General features: G+C 29.7%; 3 protein-coding genes across 5 annotated transcripts; 2 read left to right on the top strand and 1 right to left on the bottom strand.

The window, feature by feature from the left end:
• The first annotated feature begins 1,219 nt into the window (after positions 1-1,219).
• LOC126668925 (nucleosome assembly protein 1;3) lies at positions 1,220-5,103 on the top strand. Of its 2 annotated transcripts, XM_050362158.2 has the most exons (12): positions 1,221-1,429; positions 1,521-1,564; positions 1,749-1,844; positions 3,047-3,139; positions 3,294-3,381; positions 3,462-3,523; positions 3,612-3,796; positions 3,908-4,085; positions 4,177-4,220; positions 4,347-4,548; positions 4,657-4,674; positions 4,756-5,103. In XM_050362158.2, the coding sequence occupies exons 1-12, from the start codon at positions 1,384-1,386 to the stop codon at positions 4,822-4,824; spliced, it is 1,125 nt and encodes a 374-aa protein (XP_050218115.1). In that variant the 5' UTR covers positions 1,221-1,383; the 3' UTR covers positions 4,825-5,103. The 2 variants fall into 2 exon arrangements, with proteins under 2 accessions (XP_050218116.1, XP_050218115.1); XM_050362159.2 differs by lacking the exon at positions 4,657-4,674 and having other exon boundaries at positions 1,220-1,429.
• Positions 5,104-6,816: 1,713 nt separating this feature from the next.
• Positions 6,817-11,679, top strand: LOC126670128 (DNA repair protein recA homolog 3, mitochondrial). Of its 2 annotated transcripts, none has more exons than XM_050363794.2 (8): positions 6,817-7,027; positions 7,170-7,227; positions 7,703-7,922; positions 8,284-8,371; positions 8,728-8,900; positions 9,237-9,383; positions 10,020-10,154; positions 10,866-11,679. In XM_050363794.2, the coding sequence occupies exons 3-8, from the start codon at positions 7,752-7,754 to the stop codon at positions 11,250-11,252; spliced, it is 1,101 nt and encodes a 366-aa protein (XP_050219751.1). In that variant the 5' UTR covers positions 6,817-7,027; positions 7,170-7,227; positions 7,703-7,751; the 3' UTR covers positions 11,253-11,679. The 2 variants fall into 2 exon arrangements, with proteins under 2 accessions (XP_050219751.1, XP_050219750.1); XM_050363793.2 differs by having other exon boundaries at positions 6,818-7,027; positions 7,699-7,922.
• Positions 11,680-17,985: 6,306 nt separating this feature from the next.
• LOC126667250 (putative transcription factor bHLH041) lies at positions 17,986-21,441 on the bottom strand. The gene is made up of 8 exons (XM_050360219.2): positions 21,161-21,441; positions 20,964-21,086; positions 20,755-20,863; positions 20,644-20,658; positions 20,489-20,551; positions 19,647-20,324; positions 18,794-19,195; positions 17,986-18,314 (listed from the first exon to the last, which is right to left on the bottom strand). The coding sequence occupies exons 1-8, from the start codon at positions 21,277-21,279 to the stop codon at positions 18,246-18,248; spliced, it is 1,578 nt and encodes a 525-aa protein (XP_050216176.1). The 5' UTR covers positions 21,280-21,441; the 3' UTR covers positions 17,986-18,245.
• Positions 21,442-27,056: the final 5,615 nt, after the last annotated feature.

Genomic DNA, 27,056 nt, shown 5'->3' with positions numbered 1-27,056 from the left:
CGTAAAAAAAAACTAAAGTTATGTATACATTAACTACTGTTAGTTAAAATAAATTTAAAATGAACAATAGGTTTGAAATAAATTTATTATTTACTTATAGAAAAATAATTTTTTCCAACATGAAAAATGAGAAAAATTATGTTAAAAGAAAAAAGAGAGAAAAATAAATAAATTTAATTTAATTTCATATAAAATATTGTAAATTAAAGTTTTTGTTGAATTTTTTTAATTTTTCATTTATTATTTAAAATTTATTACTGAAAATGCTCTAATAAACTATAAACGACTAAAGAAATGTGGTTTTTAAAGTACCTTCTATGATAATTTAATTTTCTATGATATAAATACTATTTTCTTTATTATTTTTCATTACTCTCGAAACTGTAATGTAACACAATCTAAAATAATAAAAGTAAAAAAAGTAGGTTATAATTTATGGGTTGCTAAATACGAATATTCCAACCACAAAATGTGTTTTATACAGTACATTAAGTTTCGGAATCAAACAATGCACTAAAATAGTCGAATAAATTTATGTTTTATATATTAATTTCTTACCATATTTTAAAAGAATCTTTACGTCTTTTATGCAGCTGGAATCAATAATGCATTAAAATGACTGAACAAATTATATTTTGTACGTAGTCATATTCAATAATGTAAGTTTGTAATCAAACAATGCATTAAAATGACCAGATAAATTATGTTTTTTACGTAACTGGAATCAATACCGCATTAAAATGGCTGGACATATCATATTTGTACGTCCTCTTATTCCATAACGTAAGCTCGTAATCAAACAATGCATTAAAATGACCGGATAAATTATGTTTTGTAGCTATTATAATGTAGATTTAAACGGAGATTACATACACGTTCGTAATTTCTTACGTTATTTTTTTAAGAACAAACACATGTATACAATTTTTTAATTGTATAAACTATTATTTAATTGAATTGCATATATAAAAATTTAATTTATCGCCTTATTTAGACATAAAATGCATCCACAATATAATACTAATACAACGAACACAAAACCTAAACGAAGTTGTATTGACATATGTGATAAAACATTCCATAATCAAGTAGATTTTCAAAATCCAAATTGCCTCCAACTCCAAAAAAAAAAAAATTAAAATTAAAATTAAGCGAAACCAAACACGGCCTTAAACGTTAAAAAAAACTAGTATAAATATGAGGGTTCGATAATCATTATTTACAACACTCGCTAAGAAAAAGGCAAAAGTGTTAATTAGGTCATCTTTTTTTGTTTTGTTTTTAAAGAGAGGGAAGGGTTTCATTTTTTTCTCATTTAGTCGCCCCTCTCTCTCGACCTAGGGTTTTAGATTTTTTTTAGCTGCTTTAAAAATCCCTCAAAATATGAGCAACGACAAGGATAACTTCGCCATGGCCGATCTTACCGCCGGTATACTCACGTTTACTTCTAAAAATTGCTTGTTTTTGATTGTGTGTAGCTGTTACTAATTTTTTACTTTTTTTTTAATTTCTGTTTGCAGCTCTTAAGGACGGGGATCGAGATGGACTTGTTAACGCACTCAAGGTTTGTCTCTTTTTATTTCGTTAATGTGTAATTGAAGTGGACGGAGGTTATTTTTTGACGTGTAGACAGTTTTTTTTTTGTGATTTAAGTTTGTGTTTTTAAAGATTAGGGTTTAAATTTGAGTTTTTTTAGTTTAGTTACTTTATTTTTGTTTTTCTGATTGAGGAATTTGATTTTAATGCAGAACAAGCTACAGAACTTGGCTGGCCAGCATACTGATATGCTTGAGAGTTTGTCTCCTGTTGTTAGAAAACGTGTTGAGGTTCTCCGAGAGGTTCAGGTGAGACTTCCGTCTGTCACAGAAAAGCTTTTTTTACTTTAAAATCATGATTTTTTTAGCTTCAATCTATTGGTGAAATTAATAAATTTACTAAAGTTGAGACATGAAATAAAGTCTGGATTGTTTGCGACGTTTATCTATGTTTTTGTGGTGTTGATGTTTGCTTGTGAATTTTCTGTCTTTTATTCTTGCCTTGATTGTGAATTTTTATGATCCTACGACTGGTAAGTTAGGTCCAGCTTTTAAGTTCATTGAGCTCGTGTTTCTCGTGGGCTGGGAATAATTTTTATTTTCTTATATGGAAACTTCTGTATTACTTTGTGTTTCTCTTTTTGGTAAAGAATAAATTTTTTAATTTTCTCTTTTTACGGAAGCTTGTTAAATGGAAAGAGCAGAATGGTTTTGTCGTCATATCACTTATTACCTAGCTGTTTTATGTGATACACATGTTACATTGATTGAATGATGTTTATGTGCAATGTCCATGTGTGTAGATACTGTTATAATTATTTACCTTTTATTCTTGCTTCAATTGTGAATTTTGTCTTAGCTGTCAATCTTAGGGGTCCGAACTGTGCTCGTGTTCCTTAGATGGGATAGATGTCATTCTTTTCCTTTTATAGGAGAGTACAGATCGGAAAGAATGATTCTTTATTTTTTATTATTTCCTTACATGCTGATTTGTTTGATGGATGCTTAAACGTTGTTTATAGACAATATGTAAACGTCATTGTTTCCCCTTTTATGGAAGGTTAAAACATGGATTTATACTGTGCCAGATTATATGTTGACTACCATATTGTGCAGTACATGCTTTGGCATTAATCATGTGCATGAAATTCATGAATTTGCTCAAGAAATAAAGACAGGTTCCTTTGGAATTGAAAGGCTCCAAAATCTTGCTGAAAAATATGCCGATTTGATCAATTAGTGTAGGTTATTCACGCTTGCATAATATTTCCTGATTTCAGCCTTTTGAGTCCTATTAAGAACTTGCTTTAAATGTATGTTGAGGTTTAGTACTCCCTCTCTATGTCAATTATGTATAGTCGAAGTGAATTTTACGGTAATTGATTTCAAAATTGAGGAAATTTCTTTTGGTTCTGTTTTTTGTTACATGTTAAACAGTGTGCTAATTGATTTTGATTTGTCAGTTTTTCTCATGCTTGCACATTAATATGTGATCTGTTATTGATTTACAGAGCCAACATGATGAATTAGAGGCAAAATTCTTTGAGGAGAGAGCAGCACTTGAAGCCAAATATCAAAAATTGTATCAACCATTATACAGCAAGGTATAATTTGATCATATTCTTGTGTTATATGAACCTACCTGCTTCTAAGCTGTACTTGGGATTTATGTAAATGCAATTGGTTGCATTTACTTGCTTGGTGCTTGCTATAGTTTGACTGATCTTTTATGTGATTTTATTTAATGATTATTTGTAGAGATATGATATTGTGAATGGAGCTGTTGAAGTTGATGGAACTACAAAGGAGGCAGCGATGGACAAAGAAGGGGATGAATCTGCCGAAGGTACCTTCTCACTATTTTGCAAGAATTTCTTTGTTCATTGACTATTAAGTACAGCTTGATATTTGAATGTTTTAATGCAGAAAAGGGAGTTCCTGATTTCTGGCTCACTGCAATGAAAAACAATGAAGTGTTAGCGGAGGAGGTTTGTTATTGAGTTGTTAAACTTTCCTGTATTAGAGTATAATTGTTAATAAAGCATTGCCTAATATTTTTAAAATGTTTTTCATTAGATTACGGAGCGAGATGAAGGAGCTCTCAAGTACCTGAAAGATATTAAGTGGTGTAGGATAGATGATCCCAAGGGATTTAAGCTTGATTTCTTCTTTGATACCAACCCTTATTTCAAGAACACTGTCTTGACCAAGACATATCACATGATTGATGAAGATGAGCCTATTCTTGAGAAAGCAATAGGGTAAAATTCGGCTCTTGTTATGAAACTAATTTTTTCATAACTAATTTGCATCTATTAACAACTACTACACCACTCTCATAACTGATACTTGGTTGGTGTCTGGTTCTTTAGGACTGAGATTGAGTGGTATCCAGGCAAATGCTTAACTCAGAAGCTTCTTAAGAAGAAGCCTAAAAAGGGATCAAAGAATGCCAAGCCCATCACTAAAACTGAGGACTGTGAGAGTTTCTTCAACTTCTTCAATCCCCCTCAGGTTCCTGAGGATGATGATGAAATCGACGAAGATACTGTATGGTTTCATCCTTGCTCTGTGCATATTAAAGGATTATGTATTCTGTAATTTTTAATGTTTTAATTTCATCCACCATTTTTTTGACTAGGCCGAGGAGCTTCAAAACCAGATGGAACAAGATTATGATGTTGGGTGAGTTCTTAAAAAGTTCACCACTCAGACAGGGATTAATTTGTTTTGTGCAGATGATGTTGCCTCCTCTCTTTTCCTCAACATTCCTTCCTAGGTTTAATTTTGTGAATTTGTCTGTTGCTCCAGGTCAACCATTCGAGACAAGATAATTTCTCATGCCGTGTCGTGGTATACGGGTGAGGCTATCCAAGGTGATGACCTTGATCTAGATGACGACGATGATGAGGATGATGATGATGAACTAGATGATGAAGATGATGAAGACGAGGAGGACGAGGAAGAAGATGAGGATGAAGAGGATGAGGATGAAGTCAAAACCAAGAAGAAGGTATGGTTCAGTAGTAATTTTATTTAGCCGTATTTAATTACTTGCCTATATTCTCTCTTTGAAAAATTTGTGCTCGTTGCTGATCGGGTTTTTATCATATGGGTGCAGCCATCCGCTGGAAACAAGGTATAATGTGCTGTTCGAGTTGCTCAAATTCGTTTGATAGTTACAATAACTCTTGTTTGATGTGTGATTATGTAATTGTAGAAGGGTGGAAGGACACAAATCGGAGATGCTCAGCAGGGTGAGCGGCCTCCGGAGTGCAAGCAACAGTAGAGTTGGATTGGTTGTGTGCATGTGAAGTAGCTGAGTTTGATTGATGTGTGGAAGACTACAGAAAGAGAGGGAGGGGATTTGAAGTTTTGGATGGTTCTTTATTTTTTATTTATTTATATTTTGCTAAAGTTATCATTATGAAGGACTGGGTTTGAAGTTTTCTTCTTTCCTTTTACCCTCTTGGTTTGGAAAGAATGTTATAAAATAGTTAGGAGAATGTATTTTGAGATTCTGCTTCATCTTTTGTGTTGTTTTATATCAAAATCTTTATTTATCTTAGTTTTTCTTGTAGAATCCATTATTAAATGTAGGTGATGAATTATTAAATATCACATCAATTGGTGGTTTTATAACTATTATTCAACTAAATAGTTGGTTATTCTTATTTAACAACGGTACTAGATTTACCTAAAAATTTCTCAAATTTAATGTAAATTTTGTAGAGTTTATTTTGAAAGAGTGAAAGCTTGTAGCTTGTCAATTTTGAATAGTAATACACTAAACTGAGTAAAATGATTTAAAATTGATAACCCAGGGGCAATTTCTTTAAGGTTATAATTTAGATTTTTACTTTTAATTCTATGTTGGAGTCCAAAATAAACATTTGTCAAGCATCTCCACTCCTATATGAAATGTGCTTTTCCATTGCTATGCTATATGACGTGCTAAATTTAGCATATGCTAAACCTCGTGTTAAATTTGGCACCTTGTTTAGCATATGCTAAATCCTTATCCACTTAAATTAACTATAAAAATACCATTTATAGCAATTTTATTTACTATAACTATACATAAATTTTTTAAATTTAAATTAATAAATTATAATAATAATAAATAATTACTATTAGAAAAATAATTCAAATAATTAGCTAATAGCATATTCAATTATAATATTTTTATCATGTATATTTAAATTTAAAAATAATATTATGCTCTATTAAAATTATTTATTAAATATTTATAATATAATATGTAATTAGTGATTAGTAATGAGATTTAAATATTAAAATTAAAATTAAACTTATAAATAAATATTTTATGCTTTTTATATATAAAATAAATTAATATTAAATTAATAGTTTAGCATTTAATATAGCAATATGCACTGGAGATCAAATTTAAAATTCGTGCTATATTTAGCATTTTTCTACATTTTGTGCTAAGAATAGCATACTATATAGCATATGCAATGGAGATGCTCTTAGATATTCTATATTTTCTGCCAAATATTTGTATTTAAATTATTACAAGTTTAGAATTTAGTACTGTCCGTTATCGTTAATCACATCCTTTGCAAATTTTTGGATGACCTCCCTCTTTATAATATTTAGAAAATAATATTTTACCATTTTTAAAAATATGGTTTTTTTTCCATTTTTTTTAGTTTTTCACAAGTATTATATTTTTTCAAAAAATAAAACAAATGTCTTTAATTGTTTTTTCAATTACCTATGTACTAAAATGATAAAATATTTTTTTTTGTTTAAATTTTGGTTATATTAGTAAAATAATGATGGTAATATGTGTAATAATATATGCATCGATTTAGAATCAAAATGATAAATTGTATTGAAAAATTTAAAATTTATCAACTTTTGCTAATAGTTCGGTGATCGTAAAATGGATTAAAATATATGTTCATTTGGTACACTGTTACAAAATAAAAGTACTAATATATATAATATTTAATAAATTAATAATTTTAAATATATATATATATATATTTTTAATATTATAATTATTAAATAATAAGATTATTAATTATTTTATATAAAATGAAATTGATTTTAATTTTACTAGTTATTAATTTATTAAATATTAGATATGAAAGAGTGAACTATAGTTTTTCAAAATTTTAGTAATGGATTGTTACGAGGAAATCAAGCAACTGAAATCATTTCACAAAATTTATGTGTAATTTATATTTAAAACTATTTTATTTATTAAATTATTTAAAATGGATAAAAAGGGGTAATAAAATGAAAATGAATGTAATAACAAAAACTAAAGGGAGACAACGCAGAAAAGGAGGGAAAACTAAATACAGAGGAGAACCCCATAAAACTCTTAAACCCTAACAAAACTACACAGAGCAGAGTCTCTCTCCCTTCCCTGCCTTCTCTGTCTTCCTAAAAAACGCCTTTCTATGGCCAGGCTTCTCCGAAACGTTTCTCTACTGAAACGCACTCTTCTCGCACCTGAGGTAACATTTTTCCGTGATTGATTACATTTTCTTTTCTTTTTAGTTGTGTCTTGTTTGGCTATTCTTTTATTTATGGTTATCAGTGTATTTATTTGCATATTTTTATGTTAATTTTGTTGATAATAATAAATTTGTCTTGCAGGAATTGAGGAGAGGAATATTGGGGACATCTTCACAGCTTTGCAATTTCGCTACTAAAGGTGCGTAAATAGTCGAAATACATGCCGTTAATGTTTTCGATGCGATTCATTTTATTAACATGTCTTTCTAAAAGTGAAACCGAAAAATTAAGGTGTCCAGTGTATTTTAACCATTTCTCGAACTGTCTTGTTATTGAGGAACTTTTTGCTAATGGCTTGTTAGGTGAAACATGCTCGGAGCACAGAGCGGGGCATGAGTTTGCACACGATTTATGCAAATATGAGTAGTTCTAGTTGTGACTTATAAGTTAATTCTTTGGTTTACTGCCATTTACAAGATACATAAATGCCATTTTGGTTATCATGTAGTAGTGGTAGCAATTCTATATGATGATTATGTACAAACCCAAATCTTTGGCTTGCCAGTGATTTTCTTTTATTTGTCTCTTGTTTGTAATTTCACCTGATGATATTGTCATGAAGTATTATTCTTGCATTTTGGTAACCGATCAATATCTATGTTTTTAAAAGTTAGAAGGAGAAAAGCCAAGTCCGAGGGAAGTGAGTCCAGTGAAGACAGCAATATGTCCAAGAAAGAGGTGGCTTTACAACATGCTTTGGATCAGATTACTAGTACATATGGAAAGGGAGCTATCATGTGGTTTGGCAAGTCTATTGCTCCCAAGGATGTGCCTGTTGTGTCGACAGGTTCTTTTTCTCTTGATATAGCTCTTGGAACTGGTGGGCTTCCAAAGGTATCCAGAGGCTATATTTTTGTTTAGTGAAATTCTACTGGCCTTATATCATTAATAATTGCGATTTTTTCATTTAATTTGAGTCATACTAATTTACGGTTTCCTCATTTTCTATGTGGCGATTGCTTAGGCATAAAATATTTCAGTGTGTCAGTTTTTGAAATATCTAAAAACAAATAGAAGTAAGGAAAGTCTTATTGTAGTTATCGTGGTCTTAAAGTTTATTTATATTCTAGATTTATGTTTGTGCCCTTTAAACTCGAAAACTCTTGGATGTTTAATTGGTAGGTAATTAAACTCAATAGCTTACTGCATAATGTTTATTGGCTGCTTATGCAATTCCTATGTTGGATTTCTACAGGGGCGCGTCGTGGAGATTTATGGTCCAGAGGCTTCTGGGAAAACCACTCTTGCTCTACATGTAATTGCTGAAGCACAGAAGAAAGGAGGTAAGTTACAATAATTTTTTTCTTAAATTTCATCAACAATTATAATCACCTCCACGGTCGGGATCCCTTATGGAAATCCATGGATGTTTTTGGGATTGAATCCTGGCTTTGGCCGTCACTTCTGCTTAAATAAGTATTTAAAGCATAAGATGTTAGTGTTTATTGAGTTCATTGCTTGCAAGATGGTTCAAGTGGCACATGCTCTTATTTGGATGAACTAATTAATTTGCACAATCTTTAGTACTATTGTCTGCATTTATTTGCTATTGGGAACTTTTATACGAAATGTCCTTCCACAGCTGCCCGACATTACATTTTATCAATTGCAGGGAAGTAATGTGTTTGTTCGTTTATAGGCATATGTGTTTTTATCGATGCTGAGCATGCTCTTGATTCATCACTGGCCCAACATATTGGTGTGAACACTGAACAATTGCTTCTTTCACAACCTGATTGTGGTGAGCAAGCTCTCAGTCTGGTGGACACTCTTATCCGAAGTGGTTCCGTGGATGTTGTGGTAGTTGATAGTGTAAGTATTGATTATTTTGGTACATAAAATTCACACTTGTGCAATTTATAGCATCCCTTTCAGGTTTCAGCCGTAGTTTCTTCTACTTGCTTGAGAATGATTTTAAGTTTCTTAATCTGGGAAGTATGTGTCTTCTCTTTTCCACCATTGTTGTCATTTGACAATGGTCTTATTGCACGGGTAAAGGGTTTCTTTAGTGCAGAACAGAATAGTGCACATATAGCATTGGAACTATCTCCATATATTTGTTTGTTTCAATGAATGCTTTATTTTCATTAAGTCAAAGTCGTCAATTACTCTTTAGACATTAACTTAAATCCTATACTTTGGTGACAGGTAGCTGCCCTTGTGCCTAAAAGTGAGCTTGATGGTGAGATGGGTGATGCTCACATGGCAATGCAAGCTAGATTGATGAGCCAGGCCCTCCGTAAATTAAGCCACTCTTTATCTCAGTCAGAAACAATTTTGCTCTTTATAAATCAAGTATGAATTTCCAGGTCTCGGTCTGTATCATTCATATTATTTGGTTCAATAGGATACTCATCTCTTGATGATATGCATAATATTTGTCGTAACCTCTATGTGATTATAGATTTTATGTCTTGTTTTGAGCTTAGACATTCTTCACTTGGATTTTACTAAATTGACCAACTTTGTCGAGCTAAAATTACCAAAATGATGGGTGAATGGCCATAGCTGGAGCTCTATCAGTTTCTGAACTTTGAACCTTTGGACTTGTAAACTTTTTGAATTGAGCTTTTACTTACACAAGTAGTTTACCTAGCAGAGCATACTAGTTGGCTACTTGTGGCAGCTATGGTTTGATTTCAGTGAAGTGTTGCGCTTACTCTAACTATTGCTTTGAAGTTGTTTTTACTTGAGGATTGGCTCATCTCAGAGGATCGGTAATTTTCTAAATTAAGGCTTCAGGATGCTTTTTTATTTTTTTATTGACAATGGGCGTAAATAACTGATAGTTGTGCTATCAAAATTTTGAATATGAAGTTTGTTTGGTTGTTCCTTGTCTTATTACAGGTTCTAATTACTGCTCTTCAATTTCGGTATGATGTAGACATTTACTTGGTTATCATAATCTATAATTTTTCTACATTCTTGCAGGTGAGGGCAAAACTCTCTACTTTTGGAGGATTTGGTGGACCTCAGGAAGTAACATGCGGTGGTAATGCTCTAAAGTTCTATGCTTCAGTCCGCCTAAACATAAGAAGGGTGGGACTTATAAAGAAAGGAGAAGAGGTGTGTCATTCAATTGTTTTTTTTTTCGGTTAGTGAAGTTGAATATTATAGCTGAATTTTGTGATGTTACTCTTTAGGTGTCAGAATGGAAGAGCATTTACATGAATTTATTTTTCTCCATTTTGTTCGCTCCTTGTCTTAAACTTATGTGGTTTGAAGTGCTTCTACTCTCTTTTTTCTAAATATCCAGAAACAATTTAATGGTATTTGGTTAATATGTTGCATGTGTGCCTAGATTCTTTTTTGGTGTTAAACAAAAGGTGTAAGATATGCAAGGAAGCTTGCTGGTGCAATAGTTGTGTTGAGGATATGGTCTTGATGTCTTGATCTATTAATACTTTAAAATTATAGTGATTGAAAATGAAGGATTATGTTTAGCATTTATAATTGGTGCATCTTTATACAGAATATAATAGAAGTGTTAACTTGAGCAGTTGAGCCGTTAGCTTGGAGTATTACGTTTTTCACCACATTTATGTACTTGTATTTTAGCAGAAAGGGAATTTGACGCTAAAGATTGGCAGTAGCTGTTTCATTTGCCGTACAGGCAACAAACAATCTGGTTACTATTCCAATATTTGGACCATTTGAGGCTTTGGGAAGTTTAATGGCATAGGTCTTTAGGTTAAATTTTCTGAAGTGTATTATGCATCTCTGGATTATACTTGCTTTATATTTATAATTTCAGTGTCCTACTTCTGTGTTTTGCAGACTACAGGAAGTCAAGTTCAAGTGAAGATAGTAAAGAATAAGCTCGCTCCTCCATTTAGAACTGTGCATTTTGAGCTTGAGTTTGGAAAAGGCATATGCCGGCAGTCAGAGATCATAGACTTGGGAGTGAAACACAAATTCCTTAGCAAGGCTGGTGCTTTTTTCTATTACAAAGAGCAGTCATTCCGTGGTAAGGAAGCCCTTAGAAAGTTTCTAGCTGAAAATGATGCTGAACAGGAAGAACTTATGATGAAATTAAGGGAGAAGCTTCTTGGTGCTGATACGGGTGAGCCAGAGGAAGTGGAGGCTACTGATGAAGCACCTATAGAAGAAACTGGTTCACCTGATTCCACCGACGAAGAAGCAGTTACTGCAGTAGAGGCATAGTATGAAAATACATTATACTCTATTTTGGGGTCAACCTGCCAGATTCCATGGTGTAGTCCAATTTTCTATAAAATCGACAGTTTCCACTTTCTGCTGATTTATAGCACATGGAACTTCAGCAAGCACAAATTAATGGAAAGATCAGAAAGGCCATTGTTGTAGTCACTACTGACCAACTCTCTTCTATACATAATTGACGGAAGGATAAGAAAGGCCATGGTGTGGTCCGGTTCTCTTTGTAAGTTAAGTATGTTGATTGATCGTGTATATTGCTGGGTAGAACAGATGAAGTTTTGTGAGTTCAGAAGGAGCAGCCTTTACAATTCTGGCGAGAGTTTTATCAGTTCTCTTTCGATGTTCAAATCCATTGCTTTTTTGAATGAGACCAACTCTTTATTAATGGAAATGCCAGAAAATATTTATGCAACCCATTATTTTTTGTATCTACGACACTAATATGTTTTTACTACTAATTCTTGAGGTACTTGTACTGTGTGACAAACAGGAGCTGGACTTTTGTACAGAACTGAAAGCTTGGTACTTGAAAGCAGAATACCATTTTAGGAGCTTGTCCTGCTTAAGGTGAGTGTGATTGATAGTTTTGTATTCAAGGATTTATCACCACTTATTTTGTTCAAATTTCTGCTATGCTTGGATTACTTAATTTGGTTCAGTTTTGGTTAACAATTTTGAAATTTTTGGCTATTTCAGTTTGGTCCGGTTTTCAGTATAAATGTTTCATATTAACCAAACTGACCGTATTATATATGCATAATGTTATTTTTGTAATTTTTTAAAATGATTTAGATATCTATTTGCCCTCTAATTTCTATATAATAAAAAATTAACACCAAAATTAATTTTTTTCATTTTTTACTTTTTTAGAAATCAATATAATAAAATTCAGTTATTCGGTCAGCTAAATTAACTGACTGAACCAAAAAAATAATCGGCTACTGTTAATTCAGTTTGGTGACTGACTTAACTGATAAATGCACACACCTAATTCAGTCTCTTAATTCAGTCACTTAATAATCGGCTACTGTTAATTCAGTCGCTTAATTTTTTTTAAGCTTTGAATTGTTGGTCATTGACTTTTTGATAGGTTATGTGTACTCATTGAAAGGTATCATCAGCAATCGAGCTTATTTTTAAAAAACATAATTGTGTATAGGAGTCGTGATTGGTATTCATTCCATGAGATACTTAAGTCTTGAGATTTTAGGGTATATTCTGGAATTATTGTAAGACTAGAGAAGTTGACAATATGTTCGTGTTTGATCCATAAATTTTCATACTAATAAAAGCTAGATTGAAGTATCAATTTGCTCCCTGATCTTGTGCATGAAAGACAATTAACAACACAGTCGACTTCTTTTGTCATTTTTTTATCAATTAGGCCTAGACTATTAATTTTTGGCTTAATTGGTGTCAGAAATGTACTTTTTTTAAAGGCTAAATGACTAAAAAAAGGTCAAATATTTTCATGATAGTTCTACAAATATCCCAACATTTCAATTTCATCAAATTTATTTTGAAATGCATGATTTCGTTACAATAATGTCTAACCCTCGATTGACAATCAATTGGCATAAATTATTAAAAAAATTGGATGAAATATATACTTCTTAAAAGTTGTAAATGTATATAATTTGATGAATTTGTTAGAAATTTATCCATTTTTTTTAAAATTAATTTAAGCCTATGTGGCAATTGAATGTGTAGTTTTTATGCTGAATGTTTGGGTAAATTAATTTTGGAAAATTTGATAGGTTATTAGTGAATTTGTCAAATTAAAATAGATTTATAACTTTTTAAAAGTTTGGATTAAACTTTAAAAAGTTTATTTTTTTTGGTACCATTAAACTTTTATTTTTAAAAAAGATAGGAGGTTTTTGATAATAGTTTGAAGAAATTGATAACAACATAATAAGTTTAGGGGATTATTTAATAAAAACATACTTTTAATGTTAATTGTCTTTCACGTACAAATTCAAAGGCCAAATTAACATCTAGACGGTTAAAGTTAACATTGATTATAGTATTTTAGGCAAATCAAAATTACAACAAAATATTTTTAATTTGTTTAGATGATGGGTTTGACACTATTTTGAAGCTTGACTTCTCCGTTTAGCAATAGAAAAACACCAAAATTAACCTTTTGGATACATCTAATTCACAACTAAAGTCAAAGCTTTACATCTTCTGTAGTATCATAATTCATAAAAGTAGCCAACCACAAGAATTTTCAAACATAGACTTTACGACACTTATTTAGACTTATTTACTAATATAGTACAAATGTCAACGTCACCATTCAGTTTTAATTTTTAACTACAATTTTCTAGTTGAAGATGCATTTTCTATTAATGTGATAATATATAGGTTGCAAAGAAATAAATGTTGAAATGTAGTAACATAAAAATAAATATCTAAATTAGTATTTCATTAATTAATTTGTTAATTTTTCAATTAGTATAAATTTTGGATTAATCAATTAAAATTTCTATCCATTTAGCCTTCTAAGTTGTTCTTAAAATTCGTGCAATTTTTAAGGTGAATTATTATATTTAACATGATAAAAACTGACACGTTTAAAAGAATAGTTGATAAAAAAATTATATTTGATATTAATTATTGATTGCGTGCAAGTTTAGGGGTACGTTTGATATTTATTTAATAAATATTGGTAAAATGGTATTTTGAAAAGCTTCCAAATTGTAGTAATACTTATTTTCAAAATGTAAATTCCATGTATACTAAGGTTTTGCTTGGTTGGGCGTAAATAGTTTAGGGAAGTTGTACTTTCCGGAAAGTAGCATTGGTTTAATTTTTACATTTTACTTCCCGGAAAGTTGGATGTTTGACTTCCCTTTAACTAGGGAAGTAACTTCCCTAACAAAATCCAAGGAAGTAGAACTTCCCTAACACTTTTGTTGATTTTTTCTAATTTAACCTTAATTTTTTTCTTTTTTTTTTTAAATTCATAGAAAAATATTTTTATTTATTTCAAAAAATATACTTATATTATTTTATAATTGTTATTTATAATAAGTAAATATTTTTATTCAATATTTTATATTATGTAAAATTCAAATAAAAAAATATAATTTTTAAATTTTAATATTTAAAAACTCTCCTAAATAGTACCTGAATCGTAAAATAAGAGATAATAAGCAAAAATTAAATTATTTATTGCTCGATTTTTAAATTAAAATTATTTGTTTAACAATATAAAAATTATCAAAGGACATTTATGTCTTTTAATTAAAAATATAGTATATTATATTAAAATTAATTTTGTACTTTCCGGGAAGTAAAAATTGAAACAAGTAATATTTATCAAACTTCGTGGGAATTTAACTTCTCAGAAACTACACTTTCCGGAAAATTACTTTCCAGAAATTGTTACAAAACGAACCAAGCGAGGCCTAATATTCTATGACAGTTATAACTGGAGAGTGGAGATAATGGAAGTTTTGGTTAGTTGGATGGGGTGCAATGCAAGTAAAGAATTATGTAATTCAAATATTTCGGCGTGAAGTAGTCGGCAACGACAAGGATCTAGTTGCCTAAGACATGTTATTGGACTCCAACAATGCGCGAAAATGATTGAAATAGAGCATATTGTAATAATATTATTTTGGCGAAATTCATATTTGAATTTCCGTATTATTATATCTTTTTAAATTGGATTTCTCTACTATAATTTATATATATTGAGTTCATATTTTTCATTTTGTACAACGTTAACAGTGTTAAGTTAGACTGTTGAAAAGATTGGAACCAAAATAAAAATATAGGGACCCAAATAAAAAAAACAATCAATAAAAAAATGCATAAAAAATTTATTTCAGTTTCAGTGGCGGTTTATGGAGCAAATGCATTTTATTTTTGTGACGGAACAGTATAATATCTATAAAATTAGAAATACGGAAACTCAATCTTGACAAATAAAAGTGGAGGATTTAGAAAAATGTCTGGCACGGGAGGATCCAAATATGTGTTTTGCATATATTTTAAATCCTTTTATCCCTTTCGTTTGATATAAAAGATATATAAAAAAACTCAATTTTATAACTTATGATAAAATAAATCTACAAGCTGTCAATTTTGGACCAATTTTAAATTCCTTTGGAAAATAAGATAACACATTAGAGGAGTAAAAATGATTCAAAATTGATAAATTGTGGGTTTTTTTTTTGTCATAAATCATAAATTTAAATATTTTAACTTTTGTAACAAGTTGGAGGGGTGATATGATCCTTAGTTAAATTCCTCCAATCAATTGTTGAGCATGTATGAGAAGAGTAATCACCTCCTTTTATGGCTACAAAACAATGGCAGCACTCCTACTTTTCTTTCTATAAATGTTTTTTACTAAATTAAGCGAGGGTCTGTCGCTAGAATCATATTGATATAAGTTCACGATTAGTTTAAATACGAAAATAAATACAAAGAGAACATAATTAATAACCGCGCTTTATTAAAATGCAAATACAATATATTTATTAAAAGGAATATATGACATATTAAAAATGAAGACAGCACAATTTATAATTGTGTTCATATAAAATTCAAACATAACATATAAAACAGATTGCATGACATAATACATAATATATATTCAATTAAATAGGTTACTGGATCAACCTATTTAACATGAACCTATTTAGTTACTTGTTTGGATAATATATAATTTCATTTAGTATAACATAACTAGACTCATTAATATCTCTTATGATAAATAGCATAACAAAAAGAACAATTAAAAAATTGGTATGCCGTAAATGATTTCTATTACTTAATTTTGTGTTGAGTCATTTGAAATTGTTAGGTTTAATTTAACATCAACAGTGTCATATGTATGGTCCTAAACATCTAAAAGTCTAGCTTGAGAGGGACTGAGTTTGATATTAAATATATCACAGAAATTTTGGATTATGTGTTGGGCTTTAGGAACCCATAGACTTCCGCGGAAGAAAATTGATTTTTGGAGATTCAATAGTAAATAGTTTCTAGAAGTGGCTTCAACATTTTTTTTCCCCATTGATCAATTAAGGTATTAAAGTTAAGGATGATGACACAAAAAGCTTTACAAGTGTGAGGAAATTCTATCTAACCGTGAGATCGACACATTTAAAAATTCTAAGACATTTAATTTAGGAATAGAAATAGTTTAAATTTTAATCCTTGCGATTGGTTAACTTAATAATAAGAATAGTTGAAAAAAGTTTAGTCTCTACATTTATATTTTAGAATTTTTCAATATGTCGATCTGGATCTATGATACTGTTGATGTTAGACCTAATAATTTCAGATGACATCATGACACAACACAAAATTAATTTAGCCCAATATTTTTTTTATCTCCAATCTCTGCGATTAGTTAACTTAAAAGTAAGAATAGTTTAAATATTAATTCCGCATAAGTTTTTTAACCTTCAAATGAGTTTAGCATAATTTAATTTAGTTCAGTTTTATTAAATCTGTCCAATTTTTCGAACAGAATTAGTTAAAATATTTAAACAGTAATTTAAAAATTCGAATATAAAATTATCAATTAGCACGCAAACAATAATTATATTATAATTAAAAAAATTTAATGAAATAATCATTTTTTATTTATAAATTTATTATTGTCATATTATATTATCTCCCCTTCTCAACATAATACGGGTCAATATCGCCACCTTGAAATTCCATGTAGAAAAAGAAAGATCGAGACCCACTTTTGGAGTGCTGATTCTATCCATTTCATGCTATAAGTGGCCAAATATTTATGGATACATTATAATCTAAACTAATTTATTCATAAGTAAAATGCATTTATCTGCTAACAACCATGTCTCATTTGCAAAATATATCATAATATTATCAGCTTGGTTAATCATTTTTGAATGTTGTTAGATATTATCATAATATATTTATATGACATGGCGCAATATTAAACATCTATATATGAAACTTATCTTATATGGTATATATATTACACGTCGATGATATGATGCAATATTATACACCAATTAAAAAATTAGCGTGTATATATTTAACGACACTTGGTAGATTAAATTTGATAAAGTTTAAAATTATAATATATTTAATAAATAAAGTATATGTAGACGTATTTTTTCTTTTTTATATTATCAACCTAAATTTAGGTATGAGTTACTATTTGTCTATTTGTTTATTTTATTTTTCTATTTTTATATTAGATAGCAAAAATCAACTTATAATTTTTTTTAAAAAAATAGAGAAAAAAATAATTTAACTTTAAATTTCTAAAAAATAACTAAATTTTTTAATGAAGAGAAATCCGCAATTATTTGCTTTGTGCATAAAAGTGCAACCTTGAAAGCTTGGTGGGTTGGTGAAATTTTTTCTGTGGAAAAATTGACTGTTCTTGTATTCTTTTCTTCCTTATTTTGGACCATTTTTGAGTATAATCGGCACACTTCATCAGTCTACATCAAAAAAATGCAGTCAATTTGGGCGACAACACTTAAAATATCACTATTGCATTATAGTTCAAGCAAATTATTTGTGATAGTGTACAACTGGAATCCTTTAATATTGATTCTTATGTTTTTAATATTCCATTATAATTTAAAACATTAAAAGGTATTCATAAAAAAACATTAAAAATTAAAATTAGTCCTGAAAAGTTCAATGGTTGGCTTATGTAAAAAAAATTAATTTATGATATCATACTGATCATAAATAAAAAAGAAAAAAAAATAATCTTCTCTCATTTATTTATTGTTTGATAAGTTGCATATACAAAATTTGTAATGTGGTTCTTTTATTCTGAGATTACATATGCAAAGTTTGAAATGTGCTATGATAATTTGACCTGACGTATTATAAATTAGCCATAAATGTAGGAGCCTAATACAAAATTGTGCCATCTACAGTACTATGTATAATTGATGAGTAAGCACCTAATAATTTAATTAAATAATTAATAAATTTATATTTATATGATCAAAATTGTCACTGTGCCAAGTCAGCAACTACTCTTCTTACTGCTTCCTGGAAGGCAACCTCGTCCCATTCGATCCCCTACAAAATTTATTAATATTCAACAAATTAATCTCATTGTGAAAAAAATCCCTTTTTAACTTTACAATATCAACTTTCAAATTTTGCTTCTTAAATTATGTATAGGTTACAAAACCCTATTTCCTTGTTATTTCCTAATGCATGCTAAAATTCTTCATATTACTTTAAATTGCCATTTCCTTGTTATTTCCTAAGGCTAAGATGATTAGTTAATGTATTATTAGTCTCTAAAATTTGATCATTAGTCTCTAAAAATTGATTACTAGTCATATCATTCATATAAAAATAATTATTACAGGTGAAGAAAAGAATATATAGATAAATCCCTAGCTAGCATTTCTTTATACCCTTGAACAAGTAATCTTTATATGGAAAAAATGCATGCATGCCTTAATATGATCAATCAAACATTACTAAAGAAATAACAAAATATTTGATTTTATGCATAAAATCAAGAGTTAATGAATTAATAGACATACCTCGATTCGTAGTCTCAAGATTACACGACTCGAGAATGATCTTGATTCGTCTCCGCTTATATTGGCTTCGATGTTCGTCACATTCACTTGCTTAACTGTTTTCAGAAACTCAAGAATTTGAGTCAGCAAATTTGCAACAGAACATTCTCCTCTTAAGCAAACTTGCAAGTTGAAAATTCTTTCTTCGTCTGATTCTGAAACATTTTGGATTCTGACATCAACTGTTTCGTCTGAGATGTCCAGTTTCTGGTTCTCTGGAATTACTTTTTCTGCATGAGTTTCTCTAGCAGCAGGTGATAATTGTGCCTCTAATTGCTGATTTCTCTGGCTTAGCTCCTTTACTTGTGTCTTAAGCAAGGTCAAGTATTCCCTTGTTCGAGAAAGAACCGAGGCTTTGTCTTTCTACATTCAAAACCCTAAATTTAATCAATAATAAATTGCGATTCTCTATTTTCCAAAATATTTAAAGTGTTATCTGTAGCTTATTAGGTTTAAATTTGATATGGTTCAGTTTTTAATGTTATGAAACATTTTATTGCTTTGTCTGTGAAAGCAATTTAAACTTGTTTCACCAACAATTGTGTAAATTATTGCAAAAAGAACTAATTGAGATGATTCTTTTTTAAATTAATTTTAGACTCATAGAAATTCTTATTGAACTTGGAGTTTGATCAAATTATATGAACACATTTTAAGTTAAGAGTAAAACATAAATTCTGAAACAGAAAACGATCGAAATGAAAAACATGTAAAAGAATTAATATATTTTTGCAGAAGCTATAAATATAGAGTTGTGGAGTTACACAAATATTTCTCAGAAATATAAATATGAATATTGTAAGAGCATTCATACCTTAGCTTCAGGAGGAAGAAGTTTTCTCAAAGCTTCAAAGCTCTCATTGATCTTTTCCCGTCTTCTACGCTCCGATATCATATGGTGCAATTGTGTGGTGGTTGGTCGGTTAGCCATCATATGCTCACGCCTCACAGTATTTAAGCTTCGGTAATAAGTAATTGCCCGTTTAAGCAAACTTATCCTGCCTAAACTCGCTGATCTCATGGGCGTTTTCGGAGCTAAATAGCCTTCGAACGCGCTAGCTCTCTTCTGGCTTAAACCGTAAGGTAATGAATTAGGCGTCGAAGAAGAGGCGGCCGAAGAGGAAGGAGAAGTTAGAACAGCAAGAATGGCTCGTGTCATCACGGCCTCTTCACTTTCTTGAGTCGGTAACTGAGCGTTTCTTGATAAAGCAAACGCCTGCATAGCTTGCTGATGAGCACTCACTGGTATTGGGTTCAGAGATTGTAAGACTTGTTGGATTACATTTGGTGTGATTGGGATTTCTGATGTAGTTGGAATGTTGAACATTAATGAGGAGCTTTCTGGACTTTCTAGGGATCTTAATGAAGAAGAAGAAGATGAAGGTCTGTTCGGATCGATAGATTGCGATAATTCTCTCAGTTGATGAGATTGGTTATTGTGATGGAAATTGTACTCCGAAAACCAGCTCATCGTAGCATGTTCCATGTTAATCTGAAGAAATATGCATAGTTTAGTTACTATACAACACGAAAACGAAAATACTGAAATGAAAATATTATGACATAAAGTGTGTGTGTTTAAAAAAAACGTAAGACGGAGAATTTTTCGTGCAACATAGAATGATATAGAATTAAGTAATTGAATGAGTCTCTTACTTGATTTGAATTAGACCAGCCCATTTCAATTTCTCCACTTCTGCACCCCATAAAGACTGCACTCTGAAGATTTAAAACAGCAACAAATATTTGAACATAACGGTCTACATTGTTACCATATAACTGAATAAACAAAACAAGTCTTGAGAACAAACCTTAATGCTTGCTTCCTGCAGAAAAATTCAAGAAAATGGAACTAAGTTAGCTATTCAAGGTAACGAATTATTCTTAGTTTTAGCTAGGTTATGATTAATAAGTATAGAAACCTGGTAGAATTGTCGCTGCACAGCAACAGAACTCAGTCGTAGAAGCTCAGACTGGTTTAGCTCTCTATAGGGTAATTGGCTATTAAGGAAAGCCATTCCAGGAATGCGACTGATCATTATAAACCAAACAAACTTAATCAGTTTAATGAATGTAATTAATCTGTATATAGTATAGTATATATAACACATGAAATTGGATTAAATCATACTCATTAAGAACGTAAAACACTTCTCGTCGATATGCATCAAAAAGCCTCCTCGTTACGCTCCCTGAAGAAAGCCCAGGTTGATTGTTTTCTTCATTAAAACGTCCGTCCCAGAAGTATAATCGGCTGCTTTAACGCATTAATTAATATAGTTCACAAAATTATAGTAGTAGATTAAGATAAAGACATAAATAACTTACTGGTCTGGTTGAGGATAGTAAAGCCAAAGGCAAATGTAAGTGCAGCCAGAAGAGTTGAGCAGCGACTGAAGATAGTTGGCTCTTTCGACTTCATCAATGAGCGAAAACACAGTATCCATAGCGAAAACTAAGACAGCGCGATCTACGGATCGATCTCTATGGTTTTTGTTTCAGTCATTTGATGATCATGGCGGGTTTGGTTTGAAAAGTATGATATGATCGGATGGTAATAAAGAGAGAAGATTATGCATATGATAATTAACCATTTGTAGTAGTAGTTGTGGTTGGGTTTAGCATAGCCAGCCAAGAAGATGATGAAAGAAAAGCTGGAAAAGTAAAGGTCAAAAGTCAACCATGGTATGAGTTTGAAATTAGTCAAGAGAGGAAGGTTGAGTATCCCTTTCCTATTATTTATATTTCTTAATTATTTCTTCTTTTTGTCTAATTAAACTTTCTTCCTCCTCCTCATATTTTTCTTCTTATTCTCTCTCTCCATATGTTTAAAGGGAATAAAAAGTTAAAAATCTATTAATTATATATAATTTGTTCACACTAGTGATTAGTTTAACTTGCCGGCCCATTGTTTAAAGTTTAAAATAAATTAATATATCCATAACTATGATAAATTAATAAAAACAATTAGATAAAATGTTATAATAGTTGAACTTAGTAATTTATTTTAGGCTTAATTGCGTAAAAAATCACAAATTTTAGCGTGTTTTGCAAATTTAACATAAACTTTCAATTTTAGCAAATAATACACAAACTTTTGATTTTTGGCAATTTTAGTACCGATCAATTTTTTGTAAAAAAAATGCTGATGTGTACACCGGAATAACCACTACTTATTCCGGCGTCCACATCAGCATTTCTCTCTATTGTTTTGAAAGAAAATTGATCGGTGCTAAAATTGCAAAAAATTAAAAGTTTGTGTATTAATTTGTCAAAATCGAAAATTTATGTTAAATTTGCAAAACACGCTAAAGTTTATGATTTTTTACGCCATTAAGCGTTTATTTTATTGTGAATATTTAGAAAATTATGAAGGTAAAATTGATACAAATAAAATAAAATTTAACATTTTAATTATGATGAATTAATCTATATTCAAATAAAATATTATTAAAAATAGAAGTAGAACGAGGAATATATGGCTGAAAATGATTAACCAGCCTATTACTTTTCGGAATTGAGTTGAATGCAGTGTTTAGTCAATGGTTGTGGTTCTTTTAGGCTCATGAATGTATTCTGCTTATAATTTCTAAAGCACAGTAAGTTGGTAAGATATTCTTTTGATTTAACTGAATTTGCAAATACAAACCATATTTATATATGCAACCATTTAAAATTTGGAAAATAGAGTTTCATCTCCATCAAGGGAGTTATATATTCAACTCGTGGATTAGATGTGAAAAACTTAAAAGTGTAATTTATAGTTGTGATTTATCCTGGACGGCCAGGAGCGGATCCAGGGATCTCGTCGGGAAAAAATTTAAAAATAAATAGAAACTGGGACAATTTGTCTCGTAGGGGTTATAACCGAACCTATAAATTTTAGGGGCGGTTATTTTCATGTAAGGGCGGTTAAATTATTTGTGCTCCCCGTAAATATAAATTATTCCACACATAGTCATAGTGCCGCTCAACTCAATCAGAATCAAACCCTAATCCATCATTTGAGTGTGCAATTACCTACTCTAAGAATCCACATCCACAAGATTTTGCCACTTTTTTTACATCATAATTCTGCTCTTCTCGAGCTGGTTTTAACACTCACTCAAATTTTATCTAGAGTCATTTGTTCCCATCTAAACCAAGTTATGATAACAATTTTTTTAGGGGAGTTATGATAACAATTTTGTTATTAGAAAGATCGCAATTTATATGAAGATTGTTTTAGTAAAAGATATATGAGTCATCCTCAGAGGCTAAACTGAAACTCCAATTCAAAAGAGTTGAAATTTTTATGTTTAGATATTTAAAAAAATTAAACGATGATTAATACAGTGTAAATATGAAATATATATATGTGAAAAAAACTGATCATTAACCTACTACTTTAATATTTTGAGTTTCATTTGATGTTTGGCTCATATTTATAGTTCTCTTTATAGGCTCGTGAATATATTTTTTCTGTATATTATGTTTATTCTAGTTTCAATAACTTAATAACAAATTAATTTTGTTAATAGAATAGAATCATATAGACTTTTTAAAATTTGTTATGAATTTTATTTAATTTGTAAATTAATTTACATAAAATGAGTTAAAAAGTTAAGAAATTTTTTATTTTTATTAATTAAACTCTTTATTTCTTATTTGCTATTCTGATAAAATTAGAACAACTGAAAAAAAAAAAATTATGATACATTTGCCAATTTTGTTGTAGTTTTAGATAATAGCAATTTATTTTGCCTTTTGAAAATATATCAAATTATTGGCTAATAATCACCCATAGCCCATGATCTTTGGAGGTTCGATCACAAAATCCCTTTATTTTTATGACGGCGCTCAGCAAACCCCATAAACCCCAAATATGACCAAAATGCTCTTGTCGCCGTCTTTTTTCAGTCAACTGTCATTCTTAAAAAAAACTAACGGCGCCAAGCCAGCTGCCACATCAGCAAAATGTTTTAAAAATTTCAAACACCCAAAATACCGTAATTTAATTTAAAAAAGGGTAAAAAAACAAAAAACAAATCAACCCAATCTAATATAAACTATTCAATTAACCCAACAACCGACCCAACCACCACCCCACCCAACCACCGCCGGAAAATTTTCGGATATCTTCTCCGAGATGACCAGAAAATTAATCTGTCATCATGTTCAGTTCTCGAAGAAGACCCAGCTGAGTCCTCTTCTCAGGCAGAAGACGACCCAGCTGGGTCCTCTTCTCTCTGTTCTTAAAGAACAAATTTTTGTTCAAGAATAGGACGACCGGAGAGCGGCACCAACGGCGGCGGCGAGTGGTTTGGGTCGACGGGTGATGGTGGATAGGTTGACCGATGATTAAGTGTGGTTGAATTTTGGTTTGATTAAAATTTCTTAGGGGTACTTTTGGTCTTTTTTTTAATATATGGTGATGTGTTAGCTGACATCTGGCGCCGCCAATTTTTATTTTTTCTAGAATTACAACCTCCAAAACATGAGGGATATTTTTGTCCATAAGGACTATGAATGGTACCGCCACAAAAATCAGGGGGTTTTGTAATCGAACCCCAACAATCAGGGGCTATATATGGGTGATTATTTAGCCCAAATTGTTAGATAATTTATTATATCCCAAATGAAACAACAAAATATAAGACATATACAATCAACTAATTGATGACTGTTTGGATTGCACCTTTTTAAAATTTATAAATTTAATAATACCATAATTTGAATGTATTAAAATTTGAAATCTATGAACTAAGGATATCACTGTTTGATAATAAAATTAAAAATAATTGAAGTAAGTATATATCAGAACAATCCATACTCATATAAATGATAAAATTTAAATTTTCTCATCTAGGAGTTGTAATTTTAAATAAAATTTTGTGGAGGATAATAAATTTTAAAAATTTATAAATTCTAAAAATTATTTTATTAACCAGTTTATTTTGTCTAAATTCATAAATTTCAAAAAAATTATAAATTTTATTCATATAAAATTTCAATCCTAATAATTTTTAAATTTTTAAAAGTATAATTCATAATTGACATTGAGCTCGTGTTGTAGTAGCATTCTCTAGGGATTGAGCTCGTATTGATAATTTTAACTTGAATGCAATATAATCAAGGTCTATTGATGCTAAAAGGCCAATTTTTTAATTTTTTTTTTTGAAAATTCGTTCAGATTTTATAAAAGTTGTAAATCTATTACATTTTAGTCAATTCGCTAGAAATTATCCAATAGATTGATTTAAAATAATCTAAAATTGAATTACTTGTACCATGCGGTATTCCAATTGACAACTCTTTTTCTTTTCAATTTATATTTAGAATTACATCTTCAATTTGTCATGTAGGCACACATAAATCAATTTTGAAGTTTGTCAAATTAGAAGATATTTACAATTATTGAAAAACTTAAATAAATTTCTATTTTTTTTGGCTTTTACTGCACTTTCATATCTATAATTTAAAATCAAGGAGTTATAGTCCAAATAGTATAAGCATTGAGCAGCAAACTGCTAGATCGTAGGTTTAATTTCTCCCACAAACGCTCCCCCTCCCCAAATTATCAAAAACAAAAAGAACATCTTTAATTTGAAAAATCGTTAGACTTTTGAGAATAGCATCCATTTAAGTCAATATGATAAGCATAAAAAATGAATTAATTAGCTAATCTTTTTAGAGTTATATAGTACTTTTAAGATCACATCGTATAAATTTAAATTTTTAAACAAAATTTTAATATGAACGATTAGTAATTCAAATGTTATAAGCGATAGATAACATTTTGCTAAAGTTGTGGGTTCAATTTTTCTCTCAAACGCTTCATTTGTCTAAACGATAACAAAAAGAATAAGATAGTAATAATATTTTTTTTAATGAATTTGTATATATGTTATAAACACAAGATGTGTTAAAAAAAAGTCCACTATTCAAAAGTTTATACATAAATAAAAGTACAATTATTAAAAAGAAAGTACAGAAAACTTCAAAATAAAATACATTCTAGAATAGCGGGTTAATTATGCACATGTTAATGCCGATTTAATTGTTAGTATTCCATTGTATTATATTCTCAAATCATTACAATATGGTATTTAATCATTCTTATACCCATGACTTTCCTATAGAAGTGTGTGTGATCAACACTTATTCTATATCATTATTAATTTATATTTAGTTGTCCATATCATAATATAGATGGAGACCGTATGATATATTATTTAAAATACATATAGTTAAAAATTGCATAATTATGTTGATTGAGAATATGCAATGTGAAAACATAAGAGTAATTTTTAATTCCATAAAAAGCCAATGAGAAAAAACTTAGAAAGTTACAAAGATTTGAATGGCGGCCTGTTGGCAGCTAGTTCATCCCTTTTCTCGCATGAGTAGTGCCGTCATGCTACAACGACCGGTAACAACTAACAATATATATAAGCTGTCTGCAAAACGGTTTCATGCAACGGTTGTTATTTTTTATTAGTTTATTATGAGTGTTAATTATTTCAGTTTAAGATTACTATTTTCTACTAAAAATTCTAATTTGTTGCCATTTATATTTTATATTAAAATATTTGCAAATTGGGAAGCGCTTGTTCCATTTTTTATTTGAACAATTATATTTATCTATAAATATTTTATTAGTTTTAGGATTTTAAATAATCTCTAACATTTATATTACAAATTTATCCTATTAATAATAAATCACTTTATTATATATGCAGTTTAATTTATAAAGCTAAATTTAGACCAAAGTAAATTTAAGAATCGTACACTTCATGGTATAAATTAAAACATCAATTAAAAAATAGTTTAACAAATAAGATTATATTAATTTTAATATTTATAATTTAAAACAAAAAATACATTTTTCAAATTAAAAGGGTGTTTAGTTCAGTTTTATGTGGAACTTTTTGCTTTTATTTTTCAAAAACTTCCAATTAAACATTTAGTGAGAAAATTTTAGTTTGTGGTAGTTTTTTCAATCTCCGACAGTTAGGTGATGGAAAAACTCTATATTAAAACTTTTTACTAACAACAGGTAGGTGGTATAAAATAATTTAAATAATTTATTATTTTAAATTCATTATTTGTATTATATTCTTTCCGTTTTTATTTAGTTGTCTATTTAGGAAAATGAATTTGTCTATAATTAATTGTCCATTTAAGATTTCAAGATAACATTAGCTATTATCTTCCAAATCTATCCCTCCCTGATAAATAACTT

This window comes from Mercurialis annua, linkage group LG2 (genome assembly GCF_937616625.2).
Source record: "Mercurialis annua linkage group LG2, ddMerAnnu1.2, whole genome shotgun sequence".
In the NCBI taxonomy this organism is placed as follows: domain Eukaryota; kingdom Viridiplantae; phylum Streptophyta; class Magnoliopsida; order Malpighiales; family Euphorbiaceae; genus Mercurialis; species Mercurialis annua.
The sequence above is the reverse complement of the archived record's forward strand: the minus strand, read 5'-3'. Positions and strand labels throughout refer to the sequence as shown.

Coding starts and splice junctions, on each gene's coding strand:
- LOC126668925 (XM_050362158.2), top strand. CDS start 1,384: ATGAGCAACGACAAGGATAACTTCGCCATGGCCGATCTTACCGCCG. Junction 3,140..3,293: donor ATCAACCATTATACAGCAAG/GTATAATTTGAT, acceptor GATTATTTGTAG/AGATATGATATTGTGAATGG. Junction 4,086..4,176: donor ATGAAATCGACGAAGATACT/GTATGGTTTCAT, acceptor TTTTTTGACTAG/GCCGAGGAGCTTCAAAACCA.
- LOC126670128 (XM_050363793.2), top strand. CDS start 6,971: ATGGCCAGGCTTCTCCGAAACGTTTCTCTACTGAAACGCACTCTTCTC. Junction 7,923..8,283: donor GAACTGGTGGGCTTCCAAAG/GTATCCAGAGGC, acceptor GGATTTCTACAG/GGGCGCGTCGTGGAGATTTA. Junction 8,901..9,236: donor ATGTTGTGGTAGTTGATAGT/GTAAGTATTGAT, acceptor CTTTGGTGACAG/GTAGCTGCCCTTGTGCCTAA.
- LOC126667250 (XM_050360219.2), bottom strand. CDS start 21,279: ATGGATACTGTGTTTTCGCTCATTGATGAAGTCGAAAGAGCCAACTAT. Junction 21,087..21,160: donor TACTATCCTCAACCAGACCA/GTAAGTTATTTA, acceptor GCGTTAAAGCAG/CCGATTATACTTCTGGGACG. Junction 18,315..18,793: donor TCTTGAGACTACGAATCGAG/GTATGTCTATTA, acceptor TAAATTTTGTAG/GGGATCGAATGGGACGAGGT.